Here is a 23,872-nt window from a genome sequence, read left to right on the forward strand (position 1 = left end):
CCGACCATATCCAGGAGAGCACAAGGTGATAACCCTCTTCATTATGAATTAGGGAATTTTAGTTTGGGGTCTTTCGCGGACTTTGAGGCAGGGAATGGAGGCGTCGCGGTCGCCCAGAAGCCTGGACACGAAATAAAAAGCACTGGGGAACTGAGCGTGGTAGTGGAACCTTAGGATGCTGGGTTGGAAATCCAGGAGGAAGGAAGAGAGGCGACACTTGTTGGGACACGTGACTAGAAGTTACGGTCCTAAACTGCGCGGGATGTAAAAAACGAAGTGGTGAGGAGTCGGTTTGGGGCATGGGATGTGCCGAGGCCAACTGGCCTACCTTCTCCCTTCTCGTCTTTGAGTCTTCTCAGAGGATAGAAGGCTAGGGTGGGTACGTTGGGGGCGGAGGAAGCTACCAGGAAGATGTAGGCCGTGGCTCACGCCTAGATCAGGAGCGATGCTCAGGGCTTTTGGCGCTGTTTTGGGGTTGCGCGTGGGAGGAGTCTGGGACCTGAGCGCCATCCGGGTGCTAAACGAGATTAGAGATCTCATGAAAAGCCGCAAATCTCAGTACCTCTGGAAGAGTTTTCCTGAGTCCCTTCTAATCCAACAATCCCCCTAGTATAAAGAATTACAGGTTCTGAAATTAGATTTGGGTTATAATCTTGGCTTCACCGCTAATTCTCTGAATGGCATTGGGAAAGTGACTTAACCTCTCCTGCTAATCTGAAAAAAGATGCCTGCAAACTATTTTGTACAACGCTGGCACATAGTGTTTTTTAAAAAGTCTGTATTAGCCACGATATCAGTTGCTCCTTTTATGCCTGAACAGCACTTTGTAGATATTTCTGTTGTGACATAGTATTGCAATTGCAGCATTTGCTTACTTCTCATGTGACTGTGAGGAGCTTGAGGATTGAGAGCTTTTTATTTTTCCGTGTGCTAACCTGTCCCATCCCATTTCTGTCAGCGTTTGTTAAAGTGAATGAATGAAGGAAAAACACCTAACAATATGGATAAGTAGAATCGGGAGGAGTAGAGTGTAATATTGTGGTCATTTAGAGGGAAAGTATGTGCCTGTACCTGTGTCTGTGTGTAGAGGTGCTGTTCCAAAATGCATTCATGAAGAACGTGGATGTAGGCCTTGAACAGAGTCTCCAGAGATAAAATTTCGAGCAATACAATAGGAAATGAAACACAGCTCAAGGCAACCAGTTTGGCATAGAAGGTTCAGGGAAAGGAGTTTTTGTTTCTTTTGTTTTGTTTTGTTTAGATTTGAGAAGATTTAAGGGAAAGAGCTCTTCTCTGTAGATATTTATTTTTTCCACTAGAAATACTTGAGTGTATGCCCAGCCTTGATGAAAGCCAACAGAGAAACGAAGCGCCTTTTTGTGGGTGGCCTTGGCCAGAATATTTCTGAGGCAGACCTACAAAATCAGTTCAGCAGATTTGGAGAAGTTTCTGATGTGGAAATCATCACTCGGAAAGATGACCAAGGTAAATTTATAGTTCTTCATGGGTAGTTAAAGGCAAAGTATCACAAAATAAAGGAACCCAAGAGATGAATGTTAGCCCTGAACACTGAAAGTGATATGTATCTCATTACATGATACTGTTGTAGTAACCCCCCACCCCCCATCCCTCCCCCTCCTATGCTCTGGAGATGTTATGTGTGACCTGGAACTTGCCCGGAATTACGTTTCTGAAATCAAAAATTTCTAAATTCCCAAACATCCGGTTTTTGTTTTTGTGGGTATTTTTTTTGGCCGTACGGCTTGCTGGGATCTTAGTTCTCCAACCAGAGATTGAACCCAGACCCTCAGCAGTGAAAGCGCAGAGTCCTAACCACTGGACTGCCAGGGAATTTCCAAACATCCAATTTCTGAAACATATAGCTTTCAGTTTTCAGAGCTAAAATTCTAATAATTAGTAGGGTCCTGTTAAGTAGAATATCACTAACATACAAACATGCAAAGTGTTTCCTTAACTGAGTACTTGACATTTTTCTCTTACGTATTTTCTTTTGGAATATTTAGATAATCATGCTTTTAAAAAAAATGCAGTCTTTGTATCCAATGATAAATAAACAAGGTTTTCCTTTGAAAGAGTACGTTTCTAAGAGCACTTTTTTAAATTTAGAAACTTAATAATGTTTACATTGTTCTCTGGGTACGAATTTAATTTTTTTTTTTTTTTTTAGGAAACCCACAGAAAGTCTTTGCATATGTCAACATCAGAATAGCAGAAGCAGACCTGAAAAAATGTAATGAATGTTTTCTATACTATTTACCAGTCTATGTCACCATGTAATTTGGAATAACTTTCATTCTAAATCTAAACATCCACCTTTAACTCATCCTGAGGGACAACCACAATCAAGAGAATTTCCATATCCTACAATTCAGGAGGTTTAGGTTCATTCCATAATGAATGACATATGGTAGCACATTGCCAGTGAGTTTGCTCAAAAATGGCATTCTCAAATAATTTGGATAAGGGACCACACTTTAATAGAAACTGCCTGTTACACATATCCCACTGGATATTATGAAATACCCACCTCCCTGGTGTGTTCATTTCTCAGGCAACTAATTCTTATTAAGTGCTGTTAGGAGAGGGTTTTGGAATATGCCCTTATAAGATCATATCCTTGAAATTATGAAGTCTCCATCGATAAGTTTAGTAAAGCTGAGGGCCACCTGTGACCTTCAATGAATAAAGAGGGGGAGATAATTCATACTTCCACTGATGTAGTAATGCATTCTAATTATTTGGAGACTGAAAAGTCAACAGACACTGAGCAGGAAACATGCTAATAGAGAAAGAGGGCCATTGGCCTTTTGTAATTTCATTTGCAAAAAATTGATTCGTTCAGTTAGGAAATAGATATGACAAATATGTTGCAGTTAAGAACACATCAGTTCTGCTGTGTGACCTAGCAGTTTATTTAAACTAGAAGACCCGGTTTGCTTCTCTGATGTATGACCAAGATACTGCTTATCTCATAATATTACTGTGAAGATTAAGTTGAATAATATCTTTGTGCTTAGCATGGTACCTACCTCATAGATATTTCTGTTAGTGGTAATTATTAAGGAAGCTGATAGCAGATGTTGAGAAAAATCAACTACTAGGGCACAGTAGTTTAAACACAGTTTAGTTGCTTGCAGCTAATATGTTTGCAAGTTTCACAGTGATAATTAGTATGAGGTGATAAATAAAAGTGAGGTGCTGCAGGATTCCAGTGTCCTCTGATTCACTCTAAGGAAATTACATTAATGTTTTATAGTTTTAGTGTGGGAAATAACAATGAAATGTTAAATAAATACCAGCCATTCGCCACAGATTCCTGACATTACTTTATAAACAAATGACAAATTTTGCTTTATGGTTTACACATTAGCCTCATTCAAATCTTTCAATTACACGGGGAGGTAGGGAGTGTAAAGATCTAATAAGTGGTCAAGATGAGAATGGGACCTAAGCCTTCTCCTTCCAGGTCTCATTTTCTTTATTCTATTTCCTCTGTGTGATAAGCAGGTTTTCTTTTTTTGGTACTAACTAATTAGTAAAAGCACATGCTGAAATATATTTTTGCATTGCCATGTACTTGGGTACTAATTCTTTGCTTTATAGGTATGTCTGTTTTAAATAAAACAAAATGGAAAGGTGGAACTCTACAAATTCAGCTAGCAAAGGAAAGTTTTTTGCAAAGGTAAGATTTGTTCTACATGATTTGACCCAATTTTTTTATATTGTAAGTGGTTTTATATGTTCACTTAATTGATTTGAAACTATCAAATAATGTATTATTACAGTTTTAGCAAATATATGCATTACAAGTAGAGCTAAAATCCTTCTTAACTGTGACTCCCTGTGACCCCAGACCCCATCAGAGAAGATAATGTAATGCTCCTGTATACGTATATTTTAACCCATAAAAATATATACTTATTTCAGCTTTTTAAACACAACCTTATGTGATGATGTAGGTCTTCCCCCTTCTTGTAATGAGTGTTTAGTACTATTTTGGGAAATGGCTGTGCCACAGTGTAGTTTGTCATCCCCCACTCATAGACATTTAGACCATTTCCACTTCCTCTTGATAAGACTCTTGAGGATGGTCCCTCTGGGGTTTATGTCAACAAAAGGAGTTGCTATGTCATATAGTTATGCACATTTAAAATTTTAATAGTATCAAATTGCTTAAGTTGACTTTAGGCTGTTAATGAAAGTGTCATACAAAAACATAAAGATAATAGGAAATCCCTGTATGAGAGGCATAAGATTAATTATGCATGTGATTTAAGAACAAGGCAATGTAAAAGCTATTAAAGCATTTTAAATCCTAAAAGTATTCTTAGGGAGAAAAGATTGTATGAGATTGGGTGCTTCCAAAATAGGAGATATTTTAGGAATGTACACATGGAGTGACCAAGAGCATTTTAAGATTGTTCTGGGCCAAAGAAATGCCACAAGGAAAAATAAGGTCTAAACCAAGTTTTGAGGGAGTGGTCTGGTGACGAAGATGAGAATCTGATTTTGTTCTTCAGCTGGGGGCCTCTGTGAACAGGGTAGTGATGAGATTTTCATTCAGCAGCACTTTGCTGTCTATTATGTGCAGGAACTGGGGCCCTAGTCCTGAGCAGGTGAGCACACAGTGCTGCTTTCTTGGAGTGTCTATGCAGTTGTGCCTGGGGAGCATGAATCTTGGAAGTTGGAACGTAAGGGAGACAGACCAAAGGCAAAGAGGCCAGCACAGTTGACCAGGCCTGTATAAGGTGGTGGAGTTTGAATTGGAAGGTTGAGTTGGCGTTCTGCATTCTCTTTGTTGTGAGAGTAGAAATATTCAAGACTTAGCATATTAGGCTCTGAAAGACACCTCTTCCTCATAAGAATGAAAAGATTAAGGATAGATAAAATGCCAAAAGTACATAAGTTGAAAGGGAAAAACTGAGAGACCCTAAATGATCTCTATAAAGTTAAACAGCTTTACAGTATTAAAAAACAAAACAGAAGCACTGTTAATAGTGTGGTTATTTTAACTCTTATTTATACTTTCTGTTTGATTCAGATTGGCCCAGGAGAGAAAAGAAGCAAAAGCAAAGAAAGGAAAATCAACAACAAGCAATACCAACTTGTTAGAAAAGATGGGAGTGGTGGATTTCCATGTGAAAGCTGTGCCAGGGACAGAAGTACCGGGGCACAAAGTGAGTCTCCTCTGGTAGCCTGAGTAGCTCAGGAACTAATTCCTGAGACCAGGTGACCATGAGCATCATGTTTTAAAGCAACTGCTTTTTTCTCTTGCTTTGAAGCAGTTAACATAGATAGTGCTTTATGGTCTTCAAATGCATTTACAACTCTTGGGAAAGCACAGTTTTCCCCCATTTTAGAGAGAGAAATCAAAACCCAAGTGGAGGCAGGTCTCCCAGGGGGCATAGGTGGTGAAGAGTGCAGGCAGGTCCCACGTTTGCCTTTTTAATGGCTGTTATTTGTGTAGCATCCTACATGTTTTATATGGGATCAATAACTGCCCCAATTTTCCTTCTTTCTTTTTCCTTTCCTGATACACTTTTTTGAGCACTTGTGTTTCATTATCAGAAAACTAAACCCGACAGTAATCGTGGTCCACTATGAGTTCAAATATTTTTAAGTGACAAGTATAGTAAATGTATTTATGCAGTGTGGTTAATCTTTTCCATTTGTGACAAGTATAGTAAATGTATTCTTTTTTTTTTTTCTTTTAGAATTGGGTTGTGAGTAAATTTGGAAGAGTCTTACCTGTCCTTCACCTAAAGAATCAACATAAACGTAAAATATCCTTGGCAATTGGCCTTTCAGAGAAATTATTGTTTACTACGATATGGATATTTGCAAAAGTTTACTTCATACCTTTAGAATTTCACTGCCTCTGTCAGTAAATCTTTAGATGTTTGTGTAACAGTTTTTATGTTCCCAGTTTCTAAGTAAGGTAAGACCCACCTACCTACATGTATGAAACAATTAGAGGATAATGAGAGGATGTAATTAGGTTTTATGCAAGTGATGCAAATGATGATTGTTAAAGAAGCACGTTGACTTACTAATTTATACCTCATTCTTCTTGTTTGACATGGATTCAAAGCCATTGCCAAAGGAGCTAAAGAAGGACAAGGGAACACAGCACAATCATTAAAGAAGGCTTTAGAGGAAGTAGGATGTTTCACATTAATAGAAAAGAGATAGGAAGGAGTCTAGGAGAGAGGAAAATAGTAGGTAGAAATGTGTAGACAGGCAGAAGAATGGTGGATGGAGAAATAGTATGGAACCCAGTATGAGCAAATTCAGATGCCCGTTCCCCTGAGGAAATGAGGTCAGATTGTCTAAGACCTTGAATTCCTAGTGTCATGGACTTCTGGGCAGAGGGTGTTTTTTGTATTCTTTTAGCTCTAACCCTGTGTGTCATGGGAAGCAGAAGCAATTTCAGGTATTTCAAACAGAGGTGTGTCCTCACTGTTCATGGCTGTTGAGGCCCCTGGAGCCCTGGCCACAGCTGCTGGTTCTGCTGTCCCTGCCAGTGGCACTAAAGTCAGGGAAATACTTCTTCACCTTCCAGCTTCCCACCAATGGTATCACTGACAGCAAAGAGGAGGATTTGGAAGGACAGTGTAAAGCCAAGAGACAATAGACACTGTTTGGCACACATCACATATAATTGTCCATGTATTCAGTAGTCACTAAATGAACAAAGGGACTTTTCAGTAGTGATAGATTAAAGCAACTTATACTTGTCTATTCATATGTTTTAGGAAATCAGCAAATGCCAGCTGTCACTACAGCACAGTGACATTAACTAGAATCTTTCTGGACAATGTCAGCAACAAAGACCTGATAAAGAATTATTAGCCTTCTAAGAAAGACCTACAAAATTCAGAGAGTGAGTAAAATGTGAAATGGATGTCATTGAACTAAGAGAATCAGATCTAGGATGAGGCAGCATTGAGAAAACAGGAATGGCCAAAAAGTTTGAGAATCTTTGAGTCTCAAGTTTGAGATACCAACACTTAGTATCTAGCTGTGCCCCCTCTGGGTTCCTCCACTTTATGGTATTAGCTCAGTGGATAGACTTCTCAGATTTACAGAAAAGTCTTGTGGCCTCTTGTACCTAGAATATAATCTGAATCGGTTTGCTGTGATATACATATGCAGCCCAAGTAATTTCTGCCAATTAATAGTGATGGTTCTTGGTTTTCACTCTGGACATGCCATGGATGTGTCAGTTCCAAAGACCCTGAGTCACCAAATTAAGTCCTTATTTTGTTTGATAGGAAACTGAGGGTAAGATGAGTCAATGACTTGCTCAAGATTAAACAGTATTCTTTTTGCTTTACCAGTTTGATAGGTTTTTCTAAAACCTAGTGCCTTTGTTTTCTTCCTTGACTGCTGTTGACATCATAAAGTATGATCCCTCAAAATACTGCCACAACCTAAAGAAAATAGGGGAGGATTTCACAAATGCTGTCCCTATATCCAGCCTCACTTGGGAATTGGAAGGAGGGAATGATCCTGTGAGTAAGAAACGACGAGGAGAATTCTCTGATTTTCACAGCCCTGCCAAGAAGATAATAAAAGTGCAGAAGAATGAGGGTTCCACTGCATCTCTGGCTTTGAGACCAAAACCTAGTAGCATAATGGAGAGTTCACATTTAATACAACAACAGGCTGCACAAAATACACCTCATAATTCCATTACTCCTAAATCACCCTGTGTACCTGATTCTGATAGTCAGAAACTTAAAAATGTATTTTTTCAGACTTCTGACTTAGAAACTACCAAAAAGAGAAATAGCATGTCTGATGATGATATTGATTCTGAAGATGAATTAAGACTAATGATTGCAAGAGAGGAAAACCTAGAGAAAACTACATGGTCCTCAATAAATGGATCTGAAAATGATCCCTTTGAAGTTGTAAGAGATGATTTTAAATCACATTTTCACAAATTTCATACTTCAACAGGTTTAGGCATCAAAAATAATGTCTTTTGCCTCAGTAGTGAAGATAATGTTATGGGAAATGATTGTGACTCTGATTCAGGAGATACAGATGAAATCATTGCAATGAAAAAAAATTCTGATAAGATCAAAAACAGTGTAGAACTTTCACAAACAGAAAAGTCTATGCACAAGAAAACTTATTTGAAAAATAGAAAAAAGTGTGGTCTTTCTGTTGATTGTATTAAAGTACAAAAAAGAAAAAACAAAGAGACAGCCCTCAGTCACAGAATTAAGCCTCTCAGTTGTGAATCTCTGATTGAGTCCAGTAGCAGTGAAGATGCTGATTCTGTATCAGAATCAACCGAGTCTGAAGGAGATAAGGAGTATAACACCATGATGAAAAACTGTCTCCATATGAATCTAACTTTAGCTGATCTGGAACAGTTGGCTGGCAGTAACCAGGAGGCGCCAAAAGAAGATACTGAGAGCAATGGCCGGAAAACCACTGCCAAGTCTGACAGGGCCTCCAAGAGCCACAGAACTCCAGGTGGCCTCCACAAAGGCCAACAGTGTATTCATCCTGAGGAGATTGTGGCTTCCCTTTTAGAAGGAAAAGAGAACACACATGGAAAACAGGAACCAAAGGAAAATACCTTAAAGCCAAAATTCCAGGCTTTCAAGGGAGTAGCCTGTCTCTATGGAAAGGAATCAGTGAAAAAATCCTTGAAAGAGAGTGTTGCCTCTAACAATATTAATAAAGATCATAAATCCTTGAAACTTGAGGATCCCAGGAGCATGTCCATGAAAAAATGGTCCTTGTATGCTAATGGCCCATCAAGTAAACTGACTCTTTTCCAACATGCAAAGAAGGCAAATGACTCAAACCAAATTCAGCCTCAAAAGAGACCGTCTACTTTTGAGAGCCAGGCTCACAAGGTGGTATTCCCTAGCAGTTCAGAAAAGGGAAATGGAAATCCTATTTCTAGTCTATTGCCACTAAAAGATAAGAAATCTTTGAGTCTTGGTGCCAAGACTCTCAGGAGAGGCTTTGATGAAGACTGTTGCCACAGGACTGGAAAGTCAGGAGAGAGCTCCAAAAAGAGGCCTGATCTGTGCAGCCGCAAGGTCCTTGAGAAATCACCAGAGGTCTCCTCCAGGAGAGACCCTCAGGGAAGCAAAACTGACTTCCCACTTTCTGTTAATAGTTCATCAGATGTTAATGCTAAGGATAAGCATGCTGAAGATAATCAGAAGCGTTTGGCAGCCTTAGAGGCAAGGCAGAAAGCAAAAGAAGTACAAAAGAAGTTGGTTCACAATGCTCTGGCAAATTTGGTGAGTATATTTTCAGTCTAGGGATTTAACAAGAACTCATTTCCAAGTCCAACCTTTCTTTCCTACGAAGGTAAGTAGGCTCCTTTAGAGCTGAATGTTTGTGTTTTGTGTCCTTGTATCTTTAGTATATCCAGATACCGCTTTAGAAGCTGTAACTGATATAGTTAAGTGATATGTCCTAATATGTCTGAATTTACATATAAATCACTTGCCAAGTGATTCATATCTTACCAAGATTTACTGTAATGAGTCTTTATTCATTCTTTCAACAATTGTTAACTACCTATGAAATTCCAGGCCTTCACAGCAAGTGCTAGATTTACAGAGAGGATCACTGTTAGGTGGTTGGTATTGGCTTACAGTGTGGTGGACAGAAGGTCACAGTTCAGTTCCATGGGATGAGAAAGAAGTACGCCTGTGTGCTCTGACAGCACACTGATACCAATTTGTTGGCAGTGGTGGGGCACAGGTGGGTGGGGAGCCGGCACTTCCTCAGCTGAACTGAGTCTAGTGTGAAAGGATCAGTGGGAATTGGTCTGGCAGAGGTAAAAGGGTACAAAGAGAGAGGAAAGGCATTCCAAGATAAAGGAACAGTTTGTACAAAAGTGAATATTTGCAATCAGTGTGATCAAATGTATAGAGTACAAGATGGTGAGAAATGAGAGAGAGAAGTAGGGGTGAGGTATAAAGAGGCTACAGGGGTTGGACTTTATTCTCAAGGCTGTGAAAAGACTAAAGAACTTGAAGCAAAGGAATGGAGATTAGTTGTGTATATATTGGAACAGGAGTTGGCAAACTAGAGCTCACAAGCCACTAGCCCACGGCATATTTTGGAAGAGCCTCCAAGCTAAGAATGGTTTCTACATTTTTAAAGGGTTTAAAAAAGAAGAATACAGAACCAAAGCTATATGTGGCTTGCAAAGCCTAAAATATTTACTCTCTGGCCCTTGACAGAAAAAGTTTGCCAACTTCTGTTTGGGAAAGATGGTTCAGGACATGATGAGAACAACAAATCAAATGGGACAGACAGCCTTTGGGAGGTCTTGAGCCAGAACCAAGGCAGTGACAGTGGGAATATATTTTTAAAATAGCAAGATGGTCCAACTGATGGAACTTGGTGATACATTGGAAATGGAGAGAAAGAGAAGTTTCTATCTTGGGATGATGGCAGCATTCACTAGATAAGAAAATAGGGTCAGAAATAGACTTGCTAGGGGAAGGAGATGAGGGGTTGTCTTAAGGGTAATGCTTTTGATGCCCACTCTAGGATGGTTATTCAGAGGACAAGCCAACGCACATCATCTTTGGTTCCAACAGTGAAAGTGAAACAGAGGAGACATCCACTCAGGAGCAAAACCATCCAGGAGAGGAACCAGTAAAAGTAAGACATCTAGGGTGGGCATTCCTATACTTTTGCAGATCCATTTCTGCATGTTGCATACCAAGACTTGCACACAACTGCTGGGCTCAACATAAAATCCTCTGGGAGCCACAGTGAAACCCAGGGCTCCCCTGACCATCACGCATGGATACCACAGGGGCCTTAGAGATTTTCTCCCACATAAATCTATCCTCTACATCATCTGCAAAGTGACATCAATATTAGTGAAACCCTGCAGAAGGTGTTCACACATTTAATAACTTCCCCCATTCCAGGCTGCATTAGGAGCCTCTGGATTTAGTGACCCAAGGGGCCAAGTAGATATCACTGAGTCAGAAGTTTCCATTCTAACCACCAGCCAGTCTTTCCTGGGAGATGCATCTGGGTTGTTGTTCCATACATGTGAGGAGGAAGATTACATAATGAAGGAAATACTGTCTTTGGTTATTAATAAACATTTCTGTCTTTACCTATGTAACAGGAGTCCATGGGTGGAGCCTCTGGGAAGCTCTTTGACAGCAGCGATGATGAGGAATCTGGTTCCGAAGATGACAGTAACAGGTTCAGAATTAAACCTCAGTTTGAGGGCAGAGCTGGACAGAAGGTCAGTGAAGACTGAAAATAATAAAACTTGCAACATGTCCTTATTTTTCGACATAGTCCTTAAATCTAGGTTAGTGCAGGCAGACCTTGACCCACACTCCAGTGTTAAGGTGTTTATTTTGATAGTGAGTCCTCCATGACCCTCTCTGATTGGTTCATGGGTAGGTGAGGTTATGCAAACATTAATGTAGTGAATTTCATGGCATGGAGGTATACTTGTGAAGGTCTTGTTTATAAGTAATTTCTTGGGAATATGGCTCTCAGTTGTCTTTGTGTTTTGTCTTATAGCTTATGGATTTGCAGTCTCACTTTGGCACTGATGACAGATTTCGCATGGACTCCCGATTTCTAGAAAGTGATAGTGAAGAGGAACAGGAAGGTAAATGCCTTATTGTCCAAACAAACAGTCCTGATGTCAGAGCTGGGGGACCTTGAGAAGTCATGTAGTCTAGCTTCTTCACTTAACACATAGAGAAACTCTGTACCCCAAGACACTGAATTGTGGAGCTTGTAATCCAATAGTTAGCTTACTCAATACTTGAGTTTGTTTGTACATATTAATTTATTTATATAATTTTAATTACCTGAAGCTGCCAGAAAAGACAAGAATAGTTAGCATCCACCAAAGATGCCATCTTCCATCATCCTGTCCCTGGCATTAGAGAGAAGACAAGGACCCTACCTGGCAGTATATCAGGTCCTGGTGAGGCTGTGGAAGACAGTTACATCACGCTTGGCTTACTTAAAGGAAGTGTTTATCTTCCAGCGTGCGTGATGGGTGCAGGTTTTTAAAAACAATGTACCATTGAATGTCACTCTACGTAGATTCATCCCATGTGAATATATCTAACAGCAGTGACGCTACCAGAAGCATCCTGATTCTGCTCTTACTTCCTATACCATTTTCTACACCAGTGGTGCCAAACTTTCTCTACAAGATCTTCTACCCTTATCCTTTGCAAAAGACCTTACTCCTACCTCCTACCATCCTCACTTGAGGATGGCCACCTCAAGTGAGCTCCCTGCTTTCCTTTCCAATCTCAGAACTACTCTCTCCTTACTTTTTTCCTCTTCATGAGTTAATCTAATCTGCATCTTAATCTTCCTCATTCATTCCTCCTGTTAACCTCCTTTCTTATGTGCATCTTCATACTTTCCCTTTCTTCTCTCTCTTCCCTCTTTCTACAGACATAGGTCTCATAGGTTCAAAAAGCCATTTCTTCAGCCCTGCCAGTTTTCAAGTTGCCACTCCCATCTTTTTTCAGTTCCAAACCTGAAATGAAAAAATAAATTGCACTAATTTAGAAGCAGTTGGCTTTTTATTGAAAATACAGCCTCTGGAAATGATGCTCTTGATTCTTTGAGGTGATTATTGTGTGTATTGTACATTTCTGAAAACAAGTGTTCAGAGAGTAAGTTCTCCAGGATCCACAGCAAATTATGTTTCAGAGCTTCTCACTCAAAATTCCATGTTGAAAACAGGAATGGACAGAACCTTGGGAATAGCCTAGAAGCTATACATAGAGTTTACTTTCTAACTTCTGCCACTTTTGTCTGTCTCTTTACAACTCTTTTAGTATGCATTCCCTGCACATACTAACTGGTTCACCAGATGCAGTGGCACCTTCCCAAGCTTCTTCAGCCTGCCTGTACCATTTGTCACTGTTCATCATCCTTCTTGAACTGTTCTCTTCCCTTTGCTTCCATTGCACTATAACTTCCTTATTTTCTTCTTAATTCTTGGTTCCTAATTTTCCCTTTGCCTTTAGATATGTAAACGTTCTGTAAGTCCCTGTGGCTTTAACCTTCTTTTGTGCGTGAATATTTTCCAAATCTGGGTCATCTTTGCTCCTGACTATTCTGCTGAGCTCCCAATTATTCTTTTCTCAATGCCTGATGGATATTTCTCACAGGCGTCCCTGAACGCGTGTTAAAACGCAGCAAATCCCAAACTGAATTTACTCTCTCTCAGGTGCTCTGAACCCTTCTGTTTCTGTTGATGGTACTTCCATTCTTAGGGCAGTCAGACATAGAATCTCTGTCTTTTGTTTCTTTCCTTCCCAACTTTTGAGACTGAATTTTTTGTGAGTTGCACAAAGACTGTCCTGCAGGTAAGCAGCCTACAAATACCTTGCAGCCAGTCTACAAATATCTTGAGCCCTTTCTAGCATTGTGTTTTATTTCCTAATGGTCAATAATAGGGTAAAATTGAAAGTACCATTTTTTGAAGTCAAAAATTGTTGAATATTAGCAGTTTCATATGGTTTAACCTAATGCAATGTAAACTCTTTGAACTTTCTTCTTTCAATGTATGTGTTCATTTTTTCACTTGCCTGGCATGCACTCCTCCCTCCTCAGGGGATCTACTTGTCTTTCCTACCTTAGACTCCACCTGGTTTATAAAACATTTCTTAATCCAATTGAACATAATCTTTACCTCTTTTGAACCCTTAGACACTTTTGGGTCATCTCTATAGAGAACTATTCAAATCAGCATTTCATTCTGTTTATTTCTGTTACTTGGTTGTTTATATCCTGCAGTAATTTGAAAAGGTCTTTAAGGCTTACTTAGACTTCTTTTGTATTTCTATCTATAATCCAAACTAGCTGTTAAATGTTTAACTTTGTTCTCTGATATTTGTCTGTTTCTAGTAGCTAAGGATAACAAGCTTCTAGGCTTCCACAGTGCCCTGTGTGTAGGCTTTCTTCCTGCAATATTTAGTACTGAATCTAAAGGCTAAAGTATCTGTCTACTAACATCGTATTAATAGTAAAATTAGCATCTTTCACTATCTTTCATTTTTAGATTTACATGTAATTTAGATTAATTTTTAGAAAGTTAAAAAATCAAAGAATCTCTAATCACTTTAGTTTTATAATTAGTATCTTGCTCTATTACATTTGTCAATCTTTACCTTAAAAACTTTTAGACTTGCCACTGAAAGCCATTAAATTCAGATTTCATTTTTATAATTACAAACAGAAATGGGAATTTTGTTTGTTGGTCATGCAGTTTCTAGATTCACTATGACATTGGGGATCTTGGGGATAGGGAGGTTAGCAAAACAAGGTTTAACTTTTCTTCTTCCTATCTTAATGTGCTTTGCACATGTTTACGTGCTTGATAAATATTTGATTATTGAGACTTCTCAGGTTATGTTTGCCAAGAGATTACTAATTATCCTCTTCCCTCTAAGAAATAAATGAAAAGAAAACTGCTGAGGAAGAAGAGCTTGCTGCAGAAAAGTTGAAAGCCCTGAATGTTGTGCAGAGTGTTTTGCACATTAACTTAAGCAGTTCTACAAGCAAAGGATCAGTAGCTGCTAAGAAATTTAAGTATGGTTTATGTTTCATCCCATTCTGCCCTCTTTTCCTTTGCCATAAAATGAGGCCATTTTAAACTTCCTGGGGAGAGCAGTTAGCAACATGTATCAGACCCTTAAAATTGTACTTACCTTGACCTAGTGATTCACTTCAAGAAACCAATCTTAAATTATTTCTGTATTTATTATTAGTAAAAAAAAAATTGGACAACTGTTTAAATATTAATAAATGTAACTGTTTACTATGGAAAATTTCCAGCATATAACTGAGAGAGACTAGTGTAATGAAACCCCTGTGTACCATCACCCAGCTTCTACAATCACCAATATGTGACCAGTTTCCTCTTTGATACCTTTACTCACTTCCCCCTACTTTCCTCACTGAAATATTTTATGCAAAATCCCAATAGCATATCATTTTATCCATATATATTTTAGTATGTTTAAAATAATATTAAACATTTTTAAAGATCCAGGACAAGTCAAAACTAGATAATTTAAAATATGATTGCTTCTAAGGAGCTCCTAATACATTTCTTTGATATTATGTGCCTTTTTCTTGCTCAAAAAGTGGAATCGCCCTGGTATTGCATTATAATTTGCTATTAGTTTTTTGCATTAATGTTCTGAATTGTCTCTTCCAACTTATCACTCTCCTTTCTTTAATAGGGACATCATACGTTATGATCCAACAAGGCATGACCATACCACTTATGAAAGAAAAAGAGATGATAAACCAAAAGAAAGGTATATTAAGCTACTACTTTTAGTAGCAGGTTCATATGAATTAATCTCATTTCAGACAGTGAGAAAAGTAGATAGTAACCAATATCACATCCATTGGTCCCCATTGTATTTAGTTTAAGAACAGGGAAGGGGGAAAGAGAGGAATTATTGATGTGGTGGAGAGAGTCTTACTTTTGACAAAGGAATCTTCATGCATAGAAATGATTATATGTGCCTCTTCTCTAGTAGGTGTCTTCTACTTATATTAGTTTCCTGTGGCTTCTGTAACAGATGGGTGACTTAAAAACACAAAAATTTTTCTCACAGTTCTGGAGGCTAGGAGTCTGAAATCCAGATTATTGGAAGAGCTGTGGTCCCTCTGGAGATTCAGGGGGAAAAAACTCCATTTCATGCCTCTCTCTTAGCTTCAGGTGACTGCCAGCAATCTGTGGTATTCCTTGGCTTGTGACTATATTATTCCAGTCTCTGCCTCCATCTTCACGTGGCCTTCTCATTTCTATTTGTCTCTCATTTGTGTCTGTTATAAGGACACTTGTGATTCCATTTAGAGTCTGCCTGGATAATCTCTTCATTACAAAATCCCTAACTTTATTACAAAGACCTTTTTTTCAAAATAAGGAAATATTCACACGTTCCAGGAATTAGGGCCCGGACATATCTTTCTGGAGGCAACCATTCTATCCACTGCACTACTCTAGTGTGGTAGGAGCGTCTATTTCTTATAGATATGCTGTGGCAAATATTTTTTTGATAAATATGGCAAATATATGGAGCAACCAGTAACTTTGCCTGATTTAATTTCTTGATTTCCTGCTATTTAAAATCACTAAAGTCACTGTGGTATCCTGAATTAGATCCTGGGACAAAAAAGGCACTTGTAGAGAAACTGGTGAATTAGGAACAGAGTCTGTATTTAGTTAACAGTAGTGTACCAGTGTTAATCTTTTAGTTTTGACAATTGTATCATATCTATGTAAGATGCTACCTTGAGGGGAAACTAGGTGAAGGTTATTTGGGAACACTGTTTCCAGTTTTTCTATAAATCTAAAATTATTCCAAAATTAAAGGTTTCTTTTAAAAAGAATCGCATACCAGACCAAAGTAGAACTAACATAAACATTCCCTGCAATGTAGGATTCCACATTGCAATGTGATTCTGGGTAGTCTCTGGAGAGCTTGCAGTCAAAATGTTGCTTGGGGCTTCAGTCTCCGAAGGCCTGACTAAGCCTCACGATGTACTTCCAAGATATCTTACTCACATAGCTGTTAGCCAGTTCCTCACCTTGTTGGCTTCTCCATTAGGCTGCTTAAGTGTTCTCATAACACTGACCCAAAAGAGAGATAGAAGGAGGAAGCCACAGTATATTTTATAACATAGTCTTAGAAGTCACACAGTGACACATCTGCCTTATTCAATTTTCTTGAAATAAGTCACTAAATCCAACCCATACTTTTATAGGGGAAGGGGAGATTAAGCATTCCTTCCTGAAGAGAGAGGCACTGAGGAATTTGTGGACATATTTTAAACTACCACAACCTGTCCTCTGGTCGAAAATTGTTTTCTATTCCTACCATATGCAGAACGTGCTCAACTCTGCTCTAGACTCCCCAGAAGTCTCACCTTTTTATAGTGTCAGTTCAAAATCTAGGACGTTGGGCTTCCCTAGTGGCGCAGTGGTTGAGAGTCTGCCTGCCGATGCAGAGGACACGGGTTCATGCCCCGGTCCCGGAAGATCCCACATGCCGCGGAGTTGCTAGGCCCGTGAGCCATGGCTGCTGGGCCTGCGTGTCCGGAGCCTGTGCTCTGCAACAGGAGAGGCCACGACAGTGAGAGGCCCGCGTACTGCAAAAAAAAAAAAAAAAGTTTCTCTCTGTAAGATAGTCACCACCAATAAGATGATCATTTAGGACATTATTATTTTAGGTAATATAGTTAGAATATTTGGCCTCGTAAATAGAGTAGACTCTAATAGAAAAGAGGATTTTAATCTTTTACTAGCTGAAAACTCAATATTGGAGACTGCCATGTAACTCTGGTTTAAGATCAAAGAGAAAAACGTATTCCTAAATATAGAGCAGGTTGATGGTAATAGAAAAATTTCATTCCCAAACAGACTAGATTTAGCACATTTATAAGGAGTTTCTAAAACAGAATTATGACTAAATCCTTTAATGCCAGTGTCATAAAACTCATAGAATTTTAGAATTTGAAAAAGTCTTATAAGTCATGCGGTTTAACATGGTTCATTTTACAAATGAGGATACTGAAGCCCATTGCAGTTAAGTGATTTTCTTACTCATAGCTAATATCTTAGATGTGACTTCTGAAATGTAGTTCAGAGGATAAGAGATAGGAGAATATGATTCTTGTTTAATACTTGGAGCTGTTTGAAATAGTTTTGTCTATAAAAATTCTTTTGGTTAAGGTTCTGCCTTTATGAGTTTTATATGTCGATCCTCTTTGTTGTTGAAAGGATGGGACTAAGGTTATCCAAGGTGTTTATCTTTCCTGATTTCTGGAAATTTTCCAAAAATTGACTTTTTTTGTGATGCACATATCTCTATATATGTCAATGCAGTAAAGCAAAACGAAAGAAGAAAAGGGAGGAAGCTGAGAAGCTACCTGAGGTATCTAAAGAAATGTATTATAACATTGCTACGGATTTAAAACAAATATTCCAAACTACACAAGATACCATTGAAAAGGAAGACAACACACCTTGGAATGAGGATTCTGATGGAGAGAAAGCCGAAGTAGTCCAGGACCCTACAGCTCTGATGACTGGGGATGAACAGCCCGGCGGGTTCACATTCTCCTTTTTTGATTCACACACTAAAAATGTAAAGGAAGGTACTTTTTTTTTTTTTACACGTTTTCATTTAAAGCGGTTTGAACTTAATTGATTGAATTTACTGTAACTGTAATGATTTAACATTAGCTGAAGAAAGGATTCTTTCTTCCATCTATGTAAACAGTATTACAGTATTGCAGTCAGCATTACATGACCATAAATGTACTGTGCATAGAGCTGTGTTTAACACACTAAGAAATTGTTCTTGCATTTGGAAGCAAACTTCTAGATAGCTGCCATATGAAGGGAAGCCAGAGAATAATGTGCAGCATCCCTTCTAATGTTGAGTAGAAATAGTCATGAAGAAGTATAAGAAGTCATATATTTAAATAGCTTTGTGTCTTAGATGCAGTTGGAGAAGCCATGACTTCAGGAAAACCAGTGCTATATGGTGGGGAAAGGGAAGAAATAGGTAACCCTGGCTCTATACAATTATGCTATGTCATCAGTACACCAGTTGTTTCAAACTTTATCCTTGGAGATTTGCCATAACCTAGAGAAAAGTATCAGCACCAGTATAAACAATTTGGCATTCCATTTCAGGAGGTTTATCTCTGAAGTCCTACATAGTCTAAAAGTTAAAAACACCTATTCCTTAGGAAGTTGCTCCTCACCTAATGTTTAAGATGAAGTGTAGCTTTTCTGGAAGTTCATTGTAAAAAGCAAGATATACCTATACAGGAGAATACATGCACAGCTAACAATAAGCTCTACTTTGAAGATCAGCAGTTAAAGTAGTATCCATGTGTTTATCAGATGAGTATTAAATGCCAGCTTTGTAATGCTCCAAAAGGTGGTATAGCAATCTAGTAGTTTTTCCAAAATTGTTCTAAATAAGACACAATATATTATTGCTCTGCTTACTTCATTCTCTTGCCTGTGTTGTCCATTTGAGTACCAAGGTCAGTCCTAAACTGTTGAACAGAGTTGATATGATATAGATACTGTCTTTAATTCTTCTAACTTTGAGGGCCAAGTGTGAGAAATTGGCCTTGAAATGAGTACTAAGACACCTCAGCAACCTGGGAGATGTGTTTTGTGTACTTAGGAAATTATGAGGACTTGTGAGGAGATCACCCACATCTTATAGCAGAAGCTTTTTCAGAAGTTTTAGAAAGAGGCTTTGGGAATTGAAAATATAAAGATATGTTCCTTTTCTCATTTATGAATAAGCAGGAAGGCAACCTGGTTTCACGGCATCATGTTACAGTTTAGGCTTCTCATGCTAGCACAGGTGCCATGCTCTTTTTTTTTTTTCCCTTTTAAATTGCGTTGCTCATTTATAAACCTTTAGTTTGTATATCTTTTTATAGTGTTACTATATTCCTTATCAGATCACCCTAGCAATGCCCAAAAATATGATAATAGCTTCTCTCAATATTTGAAAATCTAAAAAGGTACTACATATTTTGAATTAATGATTAAGATATTTGAAATTTAGAAATATGAGTGCATGGTGAAAGTAAACAAATTAGGTGTGTCCACAAATAATCGGTCGTTAGGTTACAATTCTGTCGTCTTTCATTGTCATGATGATATAGAGACCTATAGAGATGAGGCAGTGAAACCTGGGAAGATTGCCTGGCAGGGAGACCCTCGTTTCCAAGACAGCAGTTCAGAAGAGGAAGATGTTACTGAAGAAACAGATGACAAAAAGCCCAGCCCTGGGTAAGTAATGTGTTTCTGTCCAGGTCTATTTCATAATTCGTAAAATCTGAGTTAGACATGCTTTAGAAATGTTATAGAAGTATTTAAGCTTAGCTTCTCAAGACAATTTTCTTTTTTTGGCTCCTTTAGAGAGTTCTGTAGCCTTTTTGTAATTGGGAGCATGTTTCCTTTTCCTTGAAATTTGGATAGACTGGGTGGGGGATATGACGTGCATGGGGAAGAAAACTTGTCACTGAAGTCCTTGATCTGGAAAGAGTATACTTCAGCTCATTGGCTGCTACCCCATGGGAAACACTGGCAAATTGGGTAGCAATGCTGGGGTGAGAATGTCAACAATCAACACAGGGAAGATAGAGCGTGTACTTAAGTAAGTCTTCGTTACCAAAGTTTCAGGTAGAAGAGAAGAATGTTGAATAGAGAAAGGGTGGTATCACTTTAACTCAGGAAAGAAAAATGAGCAAAACACAAAGCACATATATTTAAGGAATAGTTCATTTATACTTACAGTGTAAACATTTCTTAAATATTGAAACTGAGTGGCCAATTCTCTCTCTCTTTCTCTCTCACTTCAGAGAAGTATCATTACCTGAGAAAGAGACCACTAGATATTTCTTTTTCTCTAAGAATGATGAGAGACTTCATGGTAAGTCAATGTTTTGATTAAATGGTATAGAACAGGTAATAGTACAGCTCTCACCATAGCGCATTCTGATATACTAACATGCATCCAAGTAAGAACTGATTGGGAAAAATTCTGATCCTTTGCAATGTCATGTGCTTTAGCCCCCTCTGTTAGACAGATGCATGTTGACTTGCAAAGCTCTGGAAAACTGAAAGCTCCCACTTGCCACCTCCCTCACTTGTTCACTAACCTCAACTAGGGCTTGTTTTGTTCCAGGGGTTTGCTGAGATACTAGATGTACAAAACTCCTAAGTCTTTAGTACCCTAAAAAGTTCACATGAACTATCTCAATATCTTGTAATAACCTATAATGGAAAAGAATCTGAAAAAGAATATATATATATAACTGAATCACTTTGCTGTACACTTGAAACTAACACAACATTGTGAATTAACTATACTTCAGTAAAAAAAATAGAAAAAATAAGTTCACATGAAAACTCTGAGGCTGTTGATGAACTCATTTCTTTTTTTTTTTTTAATATATTTTATTTATTTATTTTTGGCTGCATTGGGTCTTTGTTGCTGTGTGCGGGCTTTCTCTAGTTGCGGCGAGCGGGGGCTACTCTTCGTTGCGGTGCGCAGGCCTCTCATTGCAGTGGCTTCTCTTGTTGCAGAGCACTGGCTCTAGGTGCACAGGCTTCAGTAGTTGTAGCATGTGGGCTCAGTAGTTGTGGCTCACGGGCTTTAGAGCACAGGCTTAGTAGTTGTGGTGCACAGGCTTAGTTTTTCCTTGGCATGTGGGATCTTCCCGGACCAGGGCTCGAACCTGTGTCCACTGCATTGGCAGGCAGATTCTTAACCACTGCGCCACCAGGGAAGGCCCAATGAACTCATTTCTTAAGCCTAACACAAACAGAAGCCAAGTTACATAATAGTAAATGGTTTATAAACAGTAAAATCCTAGCAGTTCTACATTTTCATTTTGTAAAGAAAACAAGATATTTTTGAAAATTAGCATAAATTGGCTGGGGGCGGGGGGTGAGAAATGGTCTTAACTAGAATTGAAGACCTTGATAATGCCAGCACTAGAATATTGTCTGTTTTAATATTAATGGGCTGTCTTGTCCTTCTTTATTTTCCCCTTTTAGGTTCTGACTTATTCTGGAGAGGAGTGGGAAGTAATATTAGCAGGAAATCTTGGGAGGCCAGAACAAACAGCTTGCGTATGGTGAGTAGTTGTATTTTCATATTAATTGTCTCCATATTAATTAAAAAGATATGGTGTTATCTTTGTGTTAATATTTGCCTGGTGTAAGAATGTAGGAGGGCATGAAACTTAAGGTAACTGAGAACATGACTTAAATGCTCAGAATGATAGTGCTGGAAGAGAAGTTTTAAGTTGTTTAATTCATTCAACCCATGGTGCAGTAAGGAGACAGAAGAGTGGCCCCATTGAGTGACTGGAACGAGTTCTGGCCATGCTTATTAAGGAGCAGGAAATCATAAGACTTTTGAAAGACTGAATTACAGTTTCCATTGTAAACACTTAAAGCCAAAAGTTTGAATATCCCCTGTACGTTCCAAGTGAGCACTTCCAAAATGGCTTCTACAACCCTGACACTGAATAACGTAAATTTTACTTTATAGTTACTAAACGCCTTGGAAAGTATTTACTGCTATTTTTAACAAAGGCTTTTGGTTTTATGTTTTTCTAGGACTGTCGGAAGAAACATAAAGATGCCAAAAGGAGAATGAAACCAAAATAATAAATGTCATCATTAGTTTTGATACTGAAATGTAAACAAGGCTCACCTGTGGAAATTGGAGTGATCTAGAAAATAAGTTTAGCTGACAAAGAAGAATTCAGAGTGAAGGAATATTCAAAATCTTATCTGGTGGATATCATTCTGGTTGCTTTCTTTTCCTGTAGATTTCCTCTTCATTTGTTCCTAACTAATTACTTCAAATAATTAACCTGAACATTTTTTTTAATGAAGCACAAGATAGTCCCTCAAAATACTTTTCGTATATAATCTCTTTGCCCTCTATCTTCAATAACTAATGGCTATCTTCTGACACAAGGTTTACATAAAACCTTTTAAAATATATGGATCAGAGCACTTGTATTTTCCAAGTTACATTTCGTGTGAATTATACTTGAAATATTTCTGATTGTATCAATACACCTTACCTCCATCTTGTGGTTTTTGTTTAAGATGTTGAAAACAAATCAGCCTTGAGTTCTGTACTTGTGTCCTGATGAATAAGCTAACTGAAATGCAGGATATTTCAGACCAGCATCATGGGAGAGTTCTGTGGGGACCAGAAAAGGATGCCAAATGCAGACTTTTCCTGTCCTTGGCCTCCATGAATTGAGGCCAAAATTCTAAATCTCAAAATTCTAATTAGACTACAGGCTTTTGAAAAATCCAAGTGTCTGAAAGATATGTAGTCACAGTTAGGAGTCAGGACCCTGGGTCCAGAGAGGGAAGCAGACTTAATACCTCATTAAATCAATGTGGCTAGGATTCAAGACATAAGCCTCTATCAAATTGGGCTCTGTACAAAATTATGCTATATATATAAAGTCCCAGGGGATTATCATTGAGCCATACTGTGTATATCTGAAATTAAGTATTTATTGATTTACACCTTGATCAAATATAAACTCTTTGAGGGCTGGGATATCACCTGGTTTGTTAACGGTTACGTCCGCACTGCCTAGAACTATGTCTAGCACTAAGTGGGTGCTTAGTAAACAGGGTCCAAGGAACTAAGTAGCTGAAAAGTCATTCGAGATTCCTGTGTTTCCAAGACTTCAGACTTTGTGTAAAACGGAAACCACCACTCAGGAGGATAAATAATCCAAATATTCCACCTTCTCTTGATGTTGATTATATTTATACCTTCTTATCTATTGCTGCATAGCAAGCCATCCCATTAACAGTTGTTCATTTTCCTCACAAATAAGCAACTTGCTCAGGACTCACTGAGGACTGCTCATCTCTACTCCATGTAATATCATGGGAGTGGCCCAGCTGGGGCTAAAGGATCTATTTCTAAAATGGACTGCTCACTCAGTGCCTGTCCATTGGTTTCCTCACAGCATGGCAAGTAGGTTTCAGGAGTAGGAAGCAGATGCCGCCAGTCTCTTAAGGCCTAGTCCAGAAATTGGCTCAGTTATTTCCACTGTATTCTACGGGTTAAAACACACTGAGCCCACCCAGACTCAAAATGAGGGGACATAGATCCTCACCTCTCAGTGAGAGGTGTCCAGAATTTTTGGCCATGTTTAAATTTGTTACACCCACCTTCTCCAGAGCAGACAAGTAACATCAAGTAGCCTTCTGCATCCCCAGTTTCTGCTCCCCAGATAC

The 23,872-nt window shown here is 38.6% G+C and overlaps 1 protein-coding gene across 1 annotated transcript; it reads left to right on the plus strand.

The window, feature by feature from the left end:
* The first annotated feature begins 26 nt into the window (after positions 1-26).
* On the plus strand, positions 27-22,615 carry NOL8 (nucleolar protein 8). Its single transcript, XM_007468178.1, has 17 exons — positions 27-279; positions 1,272-1,485; positions 2,189-2,251; positions 3,625-3,703; positions 5,063-5,198; positions 5,736-5,804; positions 7,419-9,296; positions 10,564-10,677; positions 11,159-11,281; positions 11,569-11,659; positions 14,478-14,616; positions 15,273-15,350; positions 17,930-18,201; positions 19,744-19,870; positions 20,443-20,513; positions 21,644-21,723; positions 22,211-22,615. The coding sequence occupies exons 2-17, from the start codon at positions 1,347-1,349 to the stop codon at positions 22,259-22,261; spliced, it is 3,510 nt and encodes a 1,169-aa protein (XP_007468240.1). The 5' UTR covers positions 27-279; positions 1,272-1,346; the 3' UTR covers positions 22,262-22,615.
* The last annotated feature ends 1,257 nt before the right edge of the window (positions 22,616-23,872 follow it).

Source organism: Lipotes vexillifer, unplaced genomic scaffold, assembly GCF_000442215.2.
Source record: "Lipotes vexillifer unplaced genomic scaffold, Lipotes_vexillifer_v1.1 scaffold466, whole genome shotgun sequence".
In the NCBI taxonomy this organism is placed as follows: Eukaryota; Metazoa; Chordata; class Mammalia; order Artiodactyla; family Lipotidae; genus Lipotes; species Lipotes vexillifer.

Excerpts from the sequence above, each read along its gene's own strand:
- NOL8 (XM_007468178.1), top strand. The coding sequence starts at position 1,347 with ATGAAAGCCAACAGAGAAACGAAGCGCCTTTTTGTGGGTGGCCTTGGC. Across the intron at positions 2,252-3,624 it reads AGAAGCAGACCTGAAAAAAT|GTATGTCTGTTTTAAATAAA; the intron begins GTAATGAATGTT and ends TTTGCTTTATAG. Across the intron at positions 15,351-17,929 it reads GATGATAAACCAAAAGAAAG|TAAAGCAAAACGAAAGAAGA; the intron begins GTATATTAAGCT and ends ATGTCAATGCAG.